The 14,420-nt window shown below is 46.6% G+C and overlaps 1 protein-coding gene across 2 annotated transcripts in view; it reads left to right on the top strand.

Annotated features, from left to right (window-relative positions):
* APLP1 (amyloid beta precursor like protein 1) overlaps positions 1-14,420 on the top strand; it is a 55,226-nt gene that overhangs the window by 38,269 nt on the left and 2,537 nt on the right. Inside the window, exons 9-16 of one of the 2 annotated variants that reach the window (XM_073570426.1) lie at positions 3,001-3,159; positions 3,239-3,367; positions 3,453-3,552; positions 11,645-11,779; positions 11,955-11,978; positions 12,149-12,219; positions 13,098-13,157; positions 14,129-14,272. In XM_073570426.1, the coding sequence (XP_073426527.1) occupies positions 3,001-3,159; positions 3,239-3,367; positions 3,453-3,552; positions 11,645-11,779; positions 11,955-11,978; positions 12,149-12,219; positions 13,098-13,157; positions 14,129-14,272 (822 nt within the window). The remainder of the gene's footprint in view (positions 1-3,000; positions 3,160-3,238; positions 3,368-3,452; positions 3,553-11,644; positions 11,780-11,954; positions 11,979-12,148; positions 12,220-13,097; positions 13,158-14,128; positions 14,273-14,420) is intronic. The other variant, XM_073570427.1, reaches the window with a different exon arrangement.

Here is a 14,420-nt window from a genome sequence, read left to right as displayed (position 1 = left end):
TCGGTTGCCAGCGCTTCAAATACTTCTCCAATGGGATGAAACTTCTTAAGACTGTAGCAAGGTTAGTCCACATTGCGAGATCTTTTCTCAGCTCACGTGGACACAAAGACTGTCACGGTTGGCACGTTTGCCATAAATCACTACCATCTGAGAATATTCCCGAAGGATGAACAACGAACAGAACACTGCCCTACTACTTTGTCCATTGGATTACCGTTGGGTCGAAGGCAGTTTGGCCTAGTGCGGCTTCTCCGATCCGAAGATGGGTTTTCATTGGATTGTCTCAGGAACTGACTGTCATCTACCTCGTTTTGAAGTTGTTATTATTGCATGCATATTTGTGTTTCCTTTCTAGGTTATTGAACTTTACTTAAACAAAAAACATTAATATAGTGAAATCCCTATCGGAATTTCAGACGGGGAGTGTGCTGTTCCATCTAAGGTTATGATTGTATGCTTATATAATTGTGTTATGTTACCTTTCTTTGTATTCAGTTTTGCATTTGGTCTGCTGCCACGTGTAACAACCCAGGTGGTACAGCAAGATGTGTGCAGCAAGGTATGCAGCAAGATGATTCAGCAAATTGTGTGTGGTCAAAAAACTGATGCCTTCCACAGCCTGGTAAGCGTTCTGCATTTCTGGAGAAGTACTGCATTACTAATCATACGCTGTATGTCCAGATTTCCAATAAACAAGTCTGGACTTCACAATATCTGGTGTGTATCATCTCTCCGGACGCATGAACAGCAAAACAGCAACAATGGTCCTGTCTGCTCTGCATTGAGGAAACGGAAGGTAGGAATCTCTCCCAGCCCCAATCAACTACACCTCCATTCGCCTCATGTGGGGACAGAACAGTGGCAAAGAAAAAGCCATATCTGAGACTGGCTAATAAAAGGAAAAGATTAATATTGGCTAAAGAACACAGACATCGGACAGAGGAAGATTGTTAAAAAGTGTTATGGACAGATTAATCCAAATTTGAGATGTTTGAATCACACAGAAGAACATTTGTGAGACACAGAACTACTGAAAAGATACTGGAAGAGTGCCTGACGCCATCTGTCAAGCATGGTGGAGGTAATGTGATGGTCTGGGGTTGCTTTGGTGCTGGTAAAGTGGGAGATTTGCACAAGGTAAAAGGAATTTTGAATAAGGAAGGCTATCACTCCATTTTGCAACGCCATGCCATACCCTGTGGACAGCTCTTGATTGGAGCCAATTTCATCTTACAACAGAACAGTGACTCAAAGAACACCTCCAAATTATGCAAAAACTATTTAGGGAAGAAGCAGGCAGCTGGTATTCTATCTGTAATGTAGTGGCCAGTGCAGTCACCAGATCTCAACCTCATTGAGTTGTTGTGGGAGCAGCTTGACCGTATGGTAAGCAAAAAGTGTCCATCAAGCCAAACAACTTGTGGGAGGGGCTTCTGGAACCATGGGGTGAAATTTCTCCAGATTACCTCAGCAAATTAACTGCTAGAATACCAAAGGTCTGCAATGCTATAATTGCTGCAAAGGGAGCATTCTCTGGCGAAAGCTAAGATTGAAGGAGAAAATTAATATTTCAAATAAAAATCCTTTTTTCGAACCTTGTCAATGTCTGGACTAGATTTTAAATTCATTTGGCAACTCATTTTATTAAAGTATGAGTTTTCATTGACAACACAAAATTGTCTGGGTGACCCCAAACTTTTGAACGGTAGTGTATCTAATCCTCCTCTGTAATACAGTCTGCTGAGCCGTGTATCTAATGCTATCCTGTGTGATACACAGCTCAGCAGACTGTATCTAATCCTCACCAGTGTGATACTGTCTGCTGTATCTAATGCTATCCTGTGTGATACTGTCTGCTGAGCCATGTATCTAATCCTATCCTGTGTGATACTGACTGCTGAGCCGTGTATCTAATCCTCTCCTGTGTGATACTGACTGCTGAGCTGTGTATCTAATCCTACGATGTGCGATACTGTCTGCTGAGCCATGTATCTAATCCTATCCTGTGTGATACAGTCCGCTGAGCTGTGTATCTAATCCTCACCGGTGTGATACTGTCTGCTGTATATAATCCTATCCTGCGTGAAACAGTCTGTTGAGCTGTGTATCTAATCCTCACCGGTGTGATACTGACTGCTGTATCTAATCCTCACCGGTGTGATACTGTCTGCTGTATCTAATGCTATCCTGTGTGATACTGTCTGCTGAGCTGTGTATCTAATCCCATCCTGTGTGATACTGTCTGCTAAGCCGGGTATCTAATCCTGTCCTGTATGATACTGTCTGCTGAGCTGTGTATCTAATCCTCACCGGTGTGATACTGACTGCTGTATCTAATCCTCACCGATGTGATACTGTCTGCTGTATATAATCCTATCCTGTGATAGTCTGCTGAGCTGTGTATCTAATCCTCACCGGTGTGATACTGACTGCTGTATCTAATCCTCACCGGTGTGATACTGTCTACTGTATCTAATGCTATCCTGTGTGATACTGTTTGCTGAGCTGTGTATCTAATCCTATCCTGTGTGATACTGACTGCTGAGCCGTGTATCTAATCCTCTCCTGTATGATACTGTCTGCTGAGCTGTGTATCTAATCCTCTCTGGTATGATACTGACTTCTGTATCTAATCCTATCCTGTGTGATACAGTCTGCTGAGCTGTGCATCTAATCCTCTCCTGTGTGAAACCATCTGCTGAGCCATGTATCTAATCCTCTCCTGTGTGATACTGTCTGCTGAGCAGTGTATCTAATCCTCTCCTGTATGATATTGTCTGCTGAGGCGTGTATCCTACCATGTGCAATACTGTCTGCTGAGCAGTGTATCTAATCCTCTCCTGTATGATATTGTCTGTTGAGCTGTGCATCTAATCCTTGTCCTGTGTGATACCGTCTGCTGAGCCGTGTATCTAATCCTATCCTGTGTGAAACTGTCTGCTGAGCTGTGTATCCACCCGGTGTCTTCCTCGTCACTGACTGTCGTTCTTCACTTTTCAGCACTTCCAATCAATCTTACAGACCCTGGAGAGTCAGATTTCGGCTCAGCGCCAGCGTTTGGTGGAGACGCATCTTGGTCGGGTGGTGGCGGCTCTGAATGATAACCGTAGGGCGGCGTTGGAGAACTATTTGGCGAGCGTACAGACCACCCCCCTTGATGTAAGCCGCTCTTCCTCGGCCTCCTCAGGTCATTATCAATGTTTTCGGATAATGTTATTTTGTGTCTGGTCTCGAGCAGCCGGAGAAGGTTCTTCTAGCCCTAAAGAAATACATACATGCCGAGCAGAAAGACCAGCGCCATACAGTGCGTCACTACCAGCACGTCAGCAGCGCAGAGCCGGACAGAGCTGAGACCATCCAGTTCCAGGTACAGGGGTCTTCCCCACGGTGGTCTCTGCTGGTTTTTCAGATGGTTTCCTTTGCCAGTCATTATGTTGAGGTCTCTTCTTCAGGTTCTGACCCATCTCCGTGTAATTGAGGAGCGGGTCAATCAGTCTCTGTCTCTACTGTACCGAAACCCCCAGCTGACGCCAGAGCTACGGGAACAGATCGGTGAGTGCCAGACGTACAGGGCTCATAGCAGAACATACGTACACCGTAGTACGCCCATGTGTCCATGCAGCATCCACGCAATATACATTCAATACCCATACAGCATCCATACAGAGCACATGCAGCATCCACACAATATACATGCAATACCCATACAGCATCCATACAGAGCACATGCAGCATCCACACATACAGTATCCATACAGCACCCTCATACAGTACCCATACAGCCAGATAGTATACGTACAGTACATCCATTACATACATGCACTGTACCTATATTTTTATACACTGCCCATACAGCCAGGTAGTATACATACAGTGCCCCCATACCACACATGCACTGTATTTATACAGCACCCTCATATATGCACATACATTCTGATAGTGTACATACAGTACCCCCATACCACACATGCACTGTACCTATACACTACCCATACAGCCTGATAGTACACATACAATACCCCCATACCACAGATGCACTGTACCTATACAGCACACTCATACACTGCCCTACAGTCTGATAGCATACATACAGTAACCCCATACCACATATGCACTGTACCTATACAGCACCCTCATACAGTACCAAGACAATACAGCACCCTCATACAGTACCAACACCATACAGTGCCTGTGGAGAAACAGGGTCTGTGGGTGCTCTCGTCTGCTGGCCCGGTTGCCTTTAGCAAGACTGCATGGACCAGGGCTCATACCACTGAATGCCCGCTCAATGTCCCTGTGGGCAATACACTACACACACAACACAGGGTTAGGGTAAAACAGTGTGGCAATACTTTATTGATCCACAACACCCAATAGCAAACAGAAGAATCCCTGCAATTACCCCAAGTGCACATTACAGGGTCTCACCCTTCCGCTGTCTTGCCGAGATAATGGTAGATGTTACGTCAGAGCTCCCAGGGTCGTTTTTCCACCTGTGATATACATGTAGGTACGTGTACAGACTGGGGGGTGGTCCGTTTTCCGTCGCAGACAAACTTAAGGCAGAGACTTAATTTCCCTCGGGATCAATAAAGTGTATCGTATCATATCGTACTGATGAGTGTTCAACAGGTCCTTCTTTATTGGCTGTCCGCTCAACGACCCCAGCAAGACAGCAGCAGCATGACAGCCTCGACACACAGACCCAGGTACCATTCACCTTCGTCTCTGTCCTTTCCAGTGACGTCCCTCGCGGCTCCTTCACCGTGGCTGCCTTAGGCCCAGCACCACAGCGCCGCACCTGGTCGAGTCCGTCTGTCCGGTACCTTTGGGTTCTCTCTGTCCTGTGGCTCTCCTGCCAGGGCCACCCCCCTGATCGTCTTTCTCCTCAGTCCCGTCCGGAGCTTCTTCTCCTGTCCGTCTCTTCCTTCTTTCTCTTCTTCTCCCAAGCTCCTCCTCCTGGGATGACTTCCTTCTGGAACTCTCTACCCCTTCTTATATTCCCCTCCCTGGGAATTCCCCTTTTGAGCTCCTGTAACTCCGCCCCCCATGATTTTGCGGTTGGTTTCGTAGCCTTAAGCTGATGTTAAGCCCTTTCCTCACTGTCCCTGCTTCCATTTTGTGGCCAAACTACAGTACTACACCATCTTCTACTGTCACTAGCTGTCTCCCACATTCATATACAGCAGCCCACGTCAAGCACATTGTATCTTTACCTACCCACTGCAGACAGGTCCACAGGTCAGTCTACTTCCCCTACATACACACAGAGAAGAGATATCGACAAGCGTAGGGAGATGATCGAGAACAGTCCATAGAGTCCGTACAAGGTACAAAGCCAGTTGACAAGAGAGTCACCACCTGGCTTATCCGACCATCTCCATGGAACCAGGCATCCGGCGGATCCCAAAACCTGGCTTTCTCCAAACATATCCATGGTTCAGAGATGGTGACTGGATCAGATCTGTATCCTTCCAACCGAAGCCGAAAACCCCTAGGTTGATTCCTATAGAATCATAGATCCGTGTCCCTTGTGACGGTGCAATGATGAATTGGCTGCAGTACTCTCGTCCGTTGAGTGCTTTGCAGAATGTCCGACTGGTAGCTCTGTGTGAAGAGATCTGCTCTCCCTGTCTCTTGAGTCTTTTATACCCAAGGCATGTGATCTCTTTTTAGATTTACCCAGTGTCCTTCAGTCCACCCTCACAGCCTTTTCCTATCTACCTTCGAAATCAACAAACTGGTTATAGAATACAATACACAATTAGCATATGAGCCCATAAGAAACAAAGATAAACACACTATGTACAAGTCACTATTAAGGGCCTGTCACACTAAGGGATATCGCTAGCAATATCGCTATAACTTGTGACGTTATAGTGATATTGCTAGCGACATCGCTGTGTCTGATGCTTACCTACGACCCGCTCCCCCACTGGTTATCGCTGATCGCGCGAGAACGTTCAGGACCGCTTCTCGTCGTCAGCTTCCTGCGGCGCTTCCTGTGGAGAGACGAGCGACGAGCGTGGAGCCGGGCGGGAGGACGCAGGATCGCCTAGTGTGACAGGTAAGTAGCGACCCCCGTCCCCAGCGATGTCGCAGGTGAGATCTGCCTGTGTGGCAGCTCACTAGCGACCACTTAGCGATGTACCAGCGATCCTGAACGCGTCATATCGCTGGTCGGGATCGCTGGTGCATCGCTAAGTGTGACAGTACCTTTACAGACTTGCACAGTATGTTAAATGGTGTTCAAGACTGTCTTCTTGACCCACCAGAGATAAACACTTAAATCCACAAGCCAATATACAGATAAAAAATCAATTCTTCTTGGTTTGCAAAAACAGTCATCTGGGTAATTAAGATATATTCTGGTGTCTTCACAGTACCCATACAGCCTGATAGCATACATACAGTACAACCCTACCACACATGCACCCATACTGCACCCTCATACAGTACCCATACCGCCTGATAGTATATATACAGTACACCCATACCACACATGCACTGTACCTATACAGCACCCTCATTCTACAGATACAATACCATTATATGACCGAGTACTCATAAGGCACCCTCACAGCACACATAATCAGTACTAATTCTGTACCCTGATAAGACAAATACAGCACCCAAATATCACGCATACTCTGTACCCATACAGAACCCTTAGCACCAGGTACAGCACCTACAAAGTTCCTTTATATGATTCATGTAGAGTACCCATAAACAGTCTTGCATTACACATACAGTAGCCATACTACACCCAGTTAGTAGACATACAACCCCCTGACACTGCCCATACAGTACTCCCATGCAGCGCCTACACAGTACCATCATGACACGTGCAGAGTACTCGTACAACACACTCATCCCACACATACAGCACCCATTCTGTACTATGTTAGGCTGGTTTCACATTTGCGTTTTTTAGCGCTGGAAAAAAACGCTAACCTGCGCATGCGTTTTTTCCCCTATATTTAACATGGGTGCGCATACCTGCGCGCTGCCATGCGCATGTATGCGATTTTCATGCGCTGCGTTTTTTTGGGGTATGCGTTGGTATTTTCCAGACGCAGCATGTTGCATTTTTTGGCCCTGCAAAAAAGCGCATGCGCACATATGCGCACGTTTTGCGCTAAAAATGGCCATTATAGCCTATGGGTGCGCATATGTGCGCATTGGCATGCTAAGGCTGGTTTCACATTTGCGTTTTTTAGCGCTGGAAAAAAACGCACACCTGCGCATGCGTTTTTCCCCCTATATTTAACATGGGTGCGCATACCTGCGCGCTGGTAAGCGCATGTATGCGATTTTCATGCGCTGCGTTTTTTTGGGGTGTGCGTTGGGATTTTCCAGACGCAGCATGTTGCATTTTTTGGCCCTGCAAAAAAGCGCATGCGCACATATGCGCACGTTTTGCGCTAAAAATGGCCATTATAGCCTATGGATGCGCATATGTGCGCACTGGCATGCTCATGTATGCGTTTTTTTGCATATGCGTTTTTTTTTTTAAACCATGGAATTTAGGGGTTTGGGTTAGAGTTAGGGTTAGTTAAGGGGGTTTAGGGTTAGGGTTATGGTCAGGGTCAGGGTTAGGGTTGGGGTTTGGGTCAGGGTTAGGGTTAAGTATGGTTTTGTTAAGGATTAGGGTCAGGATTAGGGTTAAGTATGGTTTTGTTAAGGGTTAGGGTCAGGGTTAGGGTTAGGGTTAGGGTCAGGGTTAGGGTTAGGGTCAGGGTTAGGGTCAGGATTAGGGTTAAGTATGGTTTTGTTAAGGATTAGGGTCATGGTTAGGGTCAGGATTAGGGTTAAGTATGGTTTTTTTAAGGGTTAGGGTCAGGGTTAGGGTTAGGGTTAGGGTCAGGGTTAGGGTTAGGGTCAGGGTTAGGGTCAGGATTAGGGTTAAGTATGGTTTGGTTAAGGATTAGGGTCAGGGTTAGGGTCAGGATTAGGGTTAGTATGGTTTTGTTAAGGGTTAGGGTCAGGGTTAGGGTTAGGGTCAGGGTTAGGGTCAGGATTAGGGTTAAGTATGGTTTGGTTAAGGGTTAGGGTCAGGGTCAGGGTTAGGGTTAGGGTTAGGGTCAGGGTTAGGGTTAAGTATGGTTTTGTTAAGGGTTAGGGTCAGGGTTAGGGTTAGGGTCAGGGTTAGGGTTAGGGTTAGGGTTAGGGTCAGGGTTAGGGTTAGGGTTAGGGTTAAGTATGATTTGGTTAAGGGTTAGGGTCAGGGTTAGGGTTAGGGTCAGGGTTAGGGTTAGGGTTAGGGTCAGGGTTAGGGTTAGTAAAGTCATGGTTTGGGTAGTGTGGAAATGTTGGAAAAAAACGCAAACGCGGTAAAAACGCGCTAAAAACGCATACAAACGCATAAAAACGCTGCGTTTTTTTCATGCATGCTCATAAAAATGCTTGAAAAAAACGCAGCAGTTGTATGCTTATGTATGCGTTTTTTCAATGCGTTTTTTTGCGGGAAAAACGCGCTGCAAAAAAAAGCAAGTGTGAAACTAGCCTTATGTATGCGTTTTTTTGCACCAGCGTTTTTTTTTTTTAACCATGGAATTTAGGGGTTTGGGTTAGAGTTAGGGTTAGTTAAGGGGGTTTAGGGTTAGGGTTAGGGTCAGGGTCAGGGTTAGGGTTGGGGTTTGGGTCAGGGTTAGGGTTAAGTATGGTTTGGTTAAGGGTTAGGGTCAGGGTTAGGGTCAGGATTAGGGTTAAGTATGGTTTGGTTAGGGTCAGGGTTAGGGTTAGGGTTAGGGTCAGGGTTAGGGTTAGGGTCAGGGTTAGGGTTAGGGTCAGGGTTAGGGTTAAGTATGGTTTTGTTAAGGGTTAGGGTCAGGGTTAGGGTTAGGGTCAGGGTTAGGGTTAGGGTCAGGGTTAGGGTTAGGGTCAGGGTTAGGGTTAAGTATGGTTTTGTTAAGGGTTAGGGTCAGGGTTAGGGTTAGGGTTAGGGTCAGGGTTAGGGTTAGTTAGGGTTTAGGGTTTGGGTTAGGGTTAAGTATGATTTGGTTAAGGGTTAGGGTCAGGGTTAGGGTTAGGGTCAGGGTTAGGGTTAGGGTCAGGGTTAGGGTTAGTAAAGTCATGGTTTGGGTTAGTGTGAGGGGCCACCCTTATGTTGGAAAAAAACGCAAACGCGGTAAAAACGCACTAAAAACGCATACAAACGCATAAAAACGCTGCGTTTTTTTCATGCATGCTCATAAAAATGCTTGAAAAAAACGCAGCAGTTGTATGCTTTTGTATGCGTTTTTTCAATGCGTTTTTTTGCGGGAAAAACGCGCTGCAAAAAAAAGCAAGTGTGAAACTAGCCTTAGTACACTAAAATACCCATTCAGCACCCTCATTCTCCATATACAGCACCAACACAATACCCAAATACAACACATCTAGCATACACATTCAACACGCTTATACCCCACATACTTTTATTCCCGCTGCATTTCACATATACATTACCTAAATAGCACCTCCATACTACACATAAAGTATACTGATATCACACAGTACCCATGCAGCAACCTTATTCCACACATACAGTACTCATACTATATCCTAATATTACAAATACAGTACCTCCATACCACACATACAGTACCCTTACTGTAGCCTGATAATACACATACAGTACCCTCATACTGCACATACAGTACCTTGATTGTACATATATCATACACCCAGACCATACATGCCCTCATTCCACAAATGCAGTAAAGATACCATACCCATGCATAGAATCCCCATCTTTTCTCTCTATAGCATTAATAAAATATCCATACAGTATCCTCATTTCACAAAAAGTACACATACAATACTCTAATAACGCACATACAGTTATCTCATATTACACCTACATGACCCATACTGTATACTAACGTTACACACGCAGCACCCACACAATACATGCATAGGACGCATGGAAAGTACTCATACAGCACACTCCTACAATAACCTCATACCATGCATGAACTGTACCCTCATTCTACAGATACAGTACTGCTGTAGGACACATACAGGGTACACATACAACACTCTTACATCACACGTACAATATCCCTAGTATACCCTGATAGTAGACATACAGCCCACTGATACTGTACATACAAAACCCTCATTCTCCAGATTCCGCAACTAGAGCAGGGATGGCAGACTCAAATACACTGAGGGCCAAAATTGAACAAAGTTGCAGGCCAACCTTGTTATTTATTAAAAAAAAAAGTCTACAATTGAGGACGTCTTTTCTTATCATTCTTTACAGAATAATGGGACACATAGTCCTCCATGCAGTATACTGACCCCATATAGTCCTCCATGCAGTATACTGACCCCACATAGTCCTCCATGCAGTATAATGGGCCCCACATAGTCCTCCATCCGGTATAATGGGATCCACATAGTCCTCCATGCAGTATACTGACCTCACATAGTCCTCCATGCAGTATACTGACCCAACCTAGACCTACATGAAGTATACTGGACCTCACATAGTCCTACATGCAGTATACTGGGCCCCACATAGTCCTACATGCAGTATACTGGGCCCCACATAGTCCTACATGCAGTATACTGGGCCCCACATAGTCCGACATGCAGTATACTGGGCCCCACATAGTCCTCCATGCGGTATACTGGGCCCCACATAGTCCTCCATACGGTATACTGGGCCCCACATAGTCCTCCATGCGGTATACTGGGCCCCACATAGTCCTCCATGCGGTATAATGGGATCCACATAGTCCTCCATGCGGTATAATGGGATCCACATAGTCCTCCATGCGGTATAATGGGATCCACATAGTCCTACATGCAGTATAATGGGCCTCATAGTCCTCCATGCAGTATAATGACCCCTATATAGTCCTCCATGCAGTATAATGGGATCCACATAGTCCTCCTTGCAGTATAATGGGCCCCATATAGTCCTCCATGCAGTATAACGGGCCCATATTAAAAACAAAAATGTAAAAAATACCTCTACCCTGGTCCCCCGCTGCAGCGGTCTCTGCAGCTTTTCACTACTCAACACAGTGGGCGCGAAATCCAGGATGCTGATACAGTTGAAGTTGCAATGCTGATGGGGGGCAATGCCAGTGTCGCAAACCAAATATAATCACCCTGGGGGTTAAATTTGGCCTGTGGGCGAGAGTTTGACATGTGTGATCTAGGGTACTATTATAGGATATATGTAGAGTACTCATACAGTACCCTCATACTACACATGCAGTACCAATACAGCACACTCACACCACAGATGCACTGCACACAGCACCTTCATTGTACAGATACAGTACCTATACAACCAAAGAACACATACATCATTAATCCACACATGTAATAATTAATCCACACATGTTGTACCCATGTAGCACCCTGATAGCAAACTTACAGTTCCCTTGCTAAACCCTCAAACAACATGCACAGTACCATGCAGCAACCTCACTCTACAGATACAGCACCTTCATACTATACATGCAGAATACACATACAACACCTTCATACCACATACCCATGAAGCCCCTTCGTTGCACACATATAGAAAACCTAATGTGCCCTGATAGTACACCTACAATTTGCATCATGGTAGCTCAGTGGTTAGCAATCACTGACGGCCAGCAGAGATCTTGAACATACTTAGGAAAGTTTCATTTTGCAGAAAGTTGGTTGCGCACAGAATGGGTGGGAGCCAGCGATCTCCTGAGCTCAACTCAGAAGAAGCTGAATGATGACACAGACTACCCCGAGATGAGGGTCCCAGCCCAAAACTCTGCCGAGACGTCTCAAGGAGAGGGTGAGGCTACTAAGCCTTGTCTGGTTGTCTTCCCAGCCCATTTCCCTTTTCTTGGCTTTCTCTTTATATCTTCAGTTTTGCGTGGTCTCTTATGAATATTTTCTTTCTCTCCTTGTCTTCACCGCTTGCTTTGTTTCCTTGTTACTTTTTGCCTTTTGGGCCGACGGCTCGTCAGACTCGCAGCAGATAGAACGGAAAGGTCAGTGCCTGGGTGATGCCTCTGTCTCTTTAAATCTCTCCCGCAGCCTCAGGGCCGTCTGTTGCCCATTGGTAATCATTCAGAAGACAAAATCAGTAGTGTCACCCAGTTTTAATATGTGAACCAGCCAGTCTTCGCTCTTTAAATAGGTCTTCCCATGTTTCCCGCAGGCTCAGCCGTCTGGGACATGTACTCTGATTTCCCCCCTAGTGAGCGGACCATTACTTTCCCTGGACAGAAGGTTAGATGCTCTCATCTACTATATAATCGTCTAATTCTGTCTGTCTGTCTGTCTGTCTGTAACGGAAATCCCGCATTGCTGATTGGTCGCGGCCGGCCGCGACCAATCAGCGACAGGCGCAGTCCGGCCGCCATATTAGAATACCCAAGTAATGGGTATTCCAATATGGCACCCGCTGGTGATACCAGGCCCTTCCACAGTACCACCAGCGGGACACCACTGAGCCCGCCTCCGCTGCTAGACCCGTCTCTGGACCCCCCCCGCCACCGCCGGACTCGCCGCCGCTGGACCTACCACTGCCTGCCCAACCACCTCCGTGCAGTCAGAGCTGGCAGGAAACACCGCGGCTTGCGGCCTGTGCTGGAGATGGGGTGCGGGCGCCCTCTGGTGGCGCCGCACCCCATCTCCAGCACAGGCCGCAAAACACAGTCTTTCCTGCCGGCTGTGAGAGGGGTGTAATGAGGGGGGGTATAATGAGAGGGTTGTAATGAGGGGGATATAACGAAAGGGGTATAATGAGAGGGGTATAATGAGAGGGTGTAATGAGAGGGATGTCGCTAGGACTCGCCGCCTGACTACACGCACCGGATCCCGCCGCTGCCTGCCTGCCCACCCACCTCCATGCAGTCACAGCCGTCAGGAAAGACCGCGGCTGGAGATGGGGTGCGGCCACCCTTTGGTGGCGCCGCACCCCATCTCCAGCACAGGCCGCAAAGCACCGTCTTTCCTGCTGGCTGTGACTGCACGCAGGTGGGTGGGCCATGATGTCACTGCCCTTCCGATGCGATAGCATCGGGCCAACATCTAATTGTTTATATTTATAGAGTCAGAGTATATGGAGGCCAGGTGATTACGCACGGTGTGCTTTTCATATTTAGGATAACGGATCAGTAAAGCCAGTGCACTATCAGTCTGAAGACATCCAGCGTGATGAATTGGTGAGTAGACCATGAACTTTGCTTTCTTTATGGGGAATCTGGCTGTGTCTGACATTCATCTCATTCAAGCAGTTTACTCTGCACTATCATCTTAGAATGTCAGTACAGAGTAAAGTGTGGACCACCCGGATGTATAAATTCTATGGGCAGCCTAGAACTAGCTAAGTAAAACCTCTTAAATGGGGTTGTCCAGGAAAGGTTATCAATATCAGACCGGGTGGTGGCCAGACATCCATTTCAAAGTAGTCTGCTCAACATGGAAAACTTCAGTTTTTTTGCCTCCTTTTGCAATCAGTCTGAGTCCACAATGATTTTAGAATGGATTCCATACTCCAGATTTAGTGAGGACTGTCCCAGGAATTGGGCCATAAAAAGGGTCAGGACAAAGCAGGTGGTCCTGCGAGGGGGGGGCTAAGGACATCCAAACTGTTGTGATCTCAATGTTGATAATAATGGAGATCCCTTTTGAGGCTATGTGCACACGCTGCGGATTGGTCTGCAGATTTGTATCTGCGGAACCGCAGGTAAAACCGCGGGTAAAATGGCCTGCGGTTTTCCCCTGCAGTTTATCACCTTTACAATGGAGGAGATGGTAAACCGCAGCAGAATCCGAAGAAAAGAAGTGACATGTCATTTGTTTCTGTGGATTCAAAACCGCAGCTTTTCCGCAGTTAAAAATCTGCAGCATGTGCACAGCAGATTGTAAATCACATAGACTTACATGCTACTGTACACTGTCTGAACTGCTGCAGATCCGCAGCGGCTCCGCAGCAAAAACCGCAGCGTGTGCACATAGCCTATGAGTCTCGTAATCCTGAATGTTAAGTAAAGGGATGCGAAAACAAAATAACAATGGCTTTTAATGAATCCAGACTGAGAACGATTGAAAACAGGCGCTCAAAACTTCCTGTCCTCATAAAGGCTCCACGTTCATCAGTTTACCAGTAATTGAGTAATGATTTCTCCTACAGGAACCAGACACCCTGGTCACGTTTAACCGGGGAGCTCTGATCGGTCTGTTGGTGGTGGCAGTTGCTGTGGCAATGGTGATAATTATAAGCCTGCTTCTCATTAGACGTAAACCCTATGGGACCATCAGCCATGGGATTATAGAGGTGAGAAATTCTGTACCCGTGATCCTGTGACTTGCTGGTAACACACACTGCACCCGATGGTCATCAGTGGCACCTTAATTTCTATTTCCCTAACTCCTAGTATGATTTTAGAGCTGCAGAGCATTTTAGCAACTGTAATCCTGCCACA

The sequence above is a fragment of the Dendrobates tinctorius genome, unplaced genomic scaffold, assembly GCF_039654945.1.
Source record: "Dendrobates tinctorius isolate UK_male_01 unplaced genomic scaffold, ASM3965494v1 ptg000028l, whole genome shotgun sequence".
Taxonomy (NCBI): domain Eukaryota; kingdom Metazoa; phylum Chordata; class Amphibia; order Anura; family Dendrobatidae; genus Dendrobates; species Dendrobates tinctorius.
Note: the sequence above shows the minus strand (reverse complement) of the source record. Positions and strands in the feature narration are given on the sequence as shown.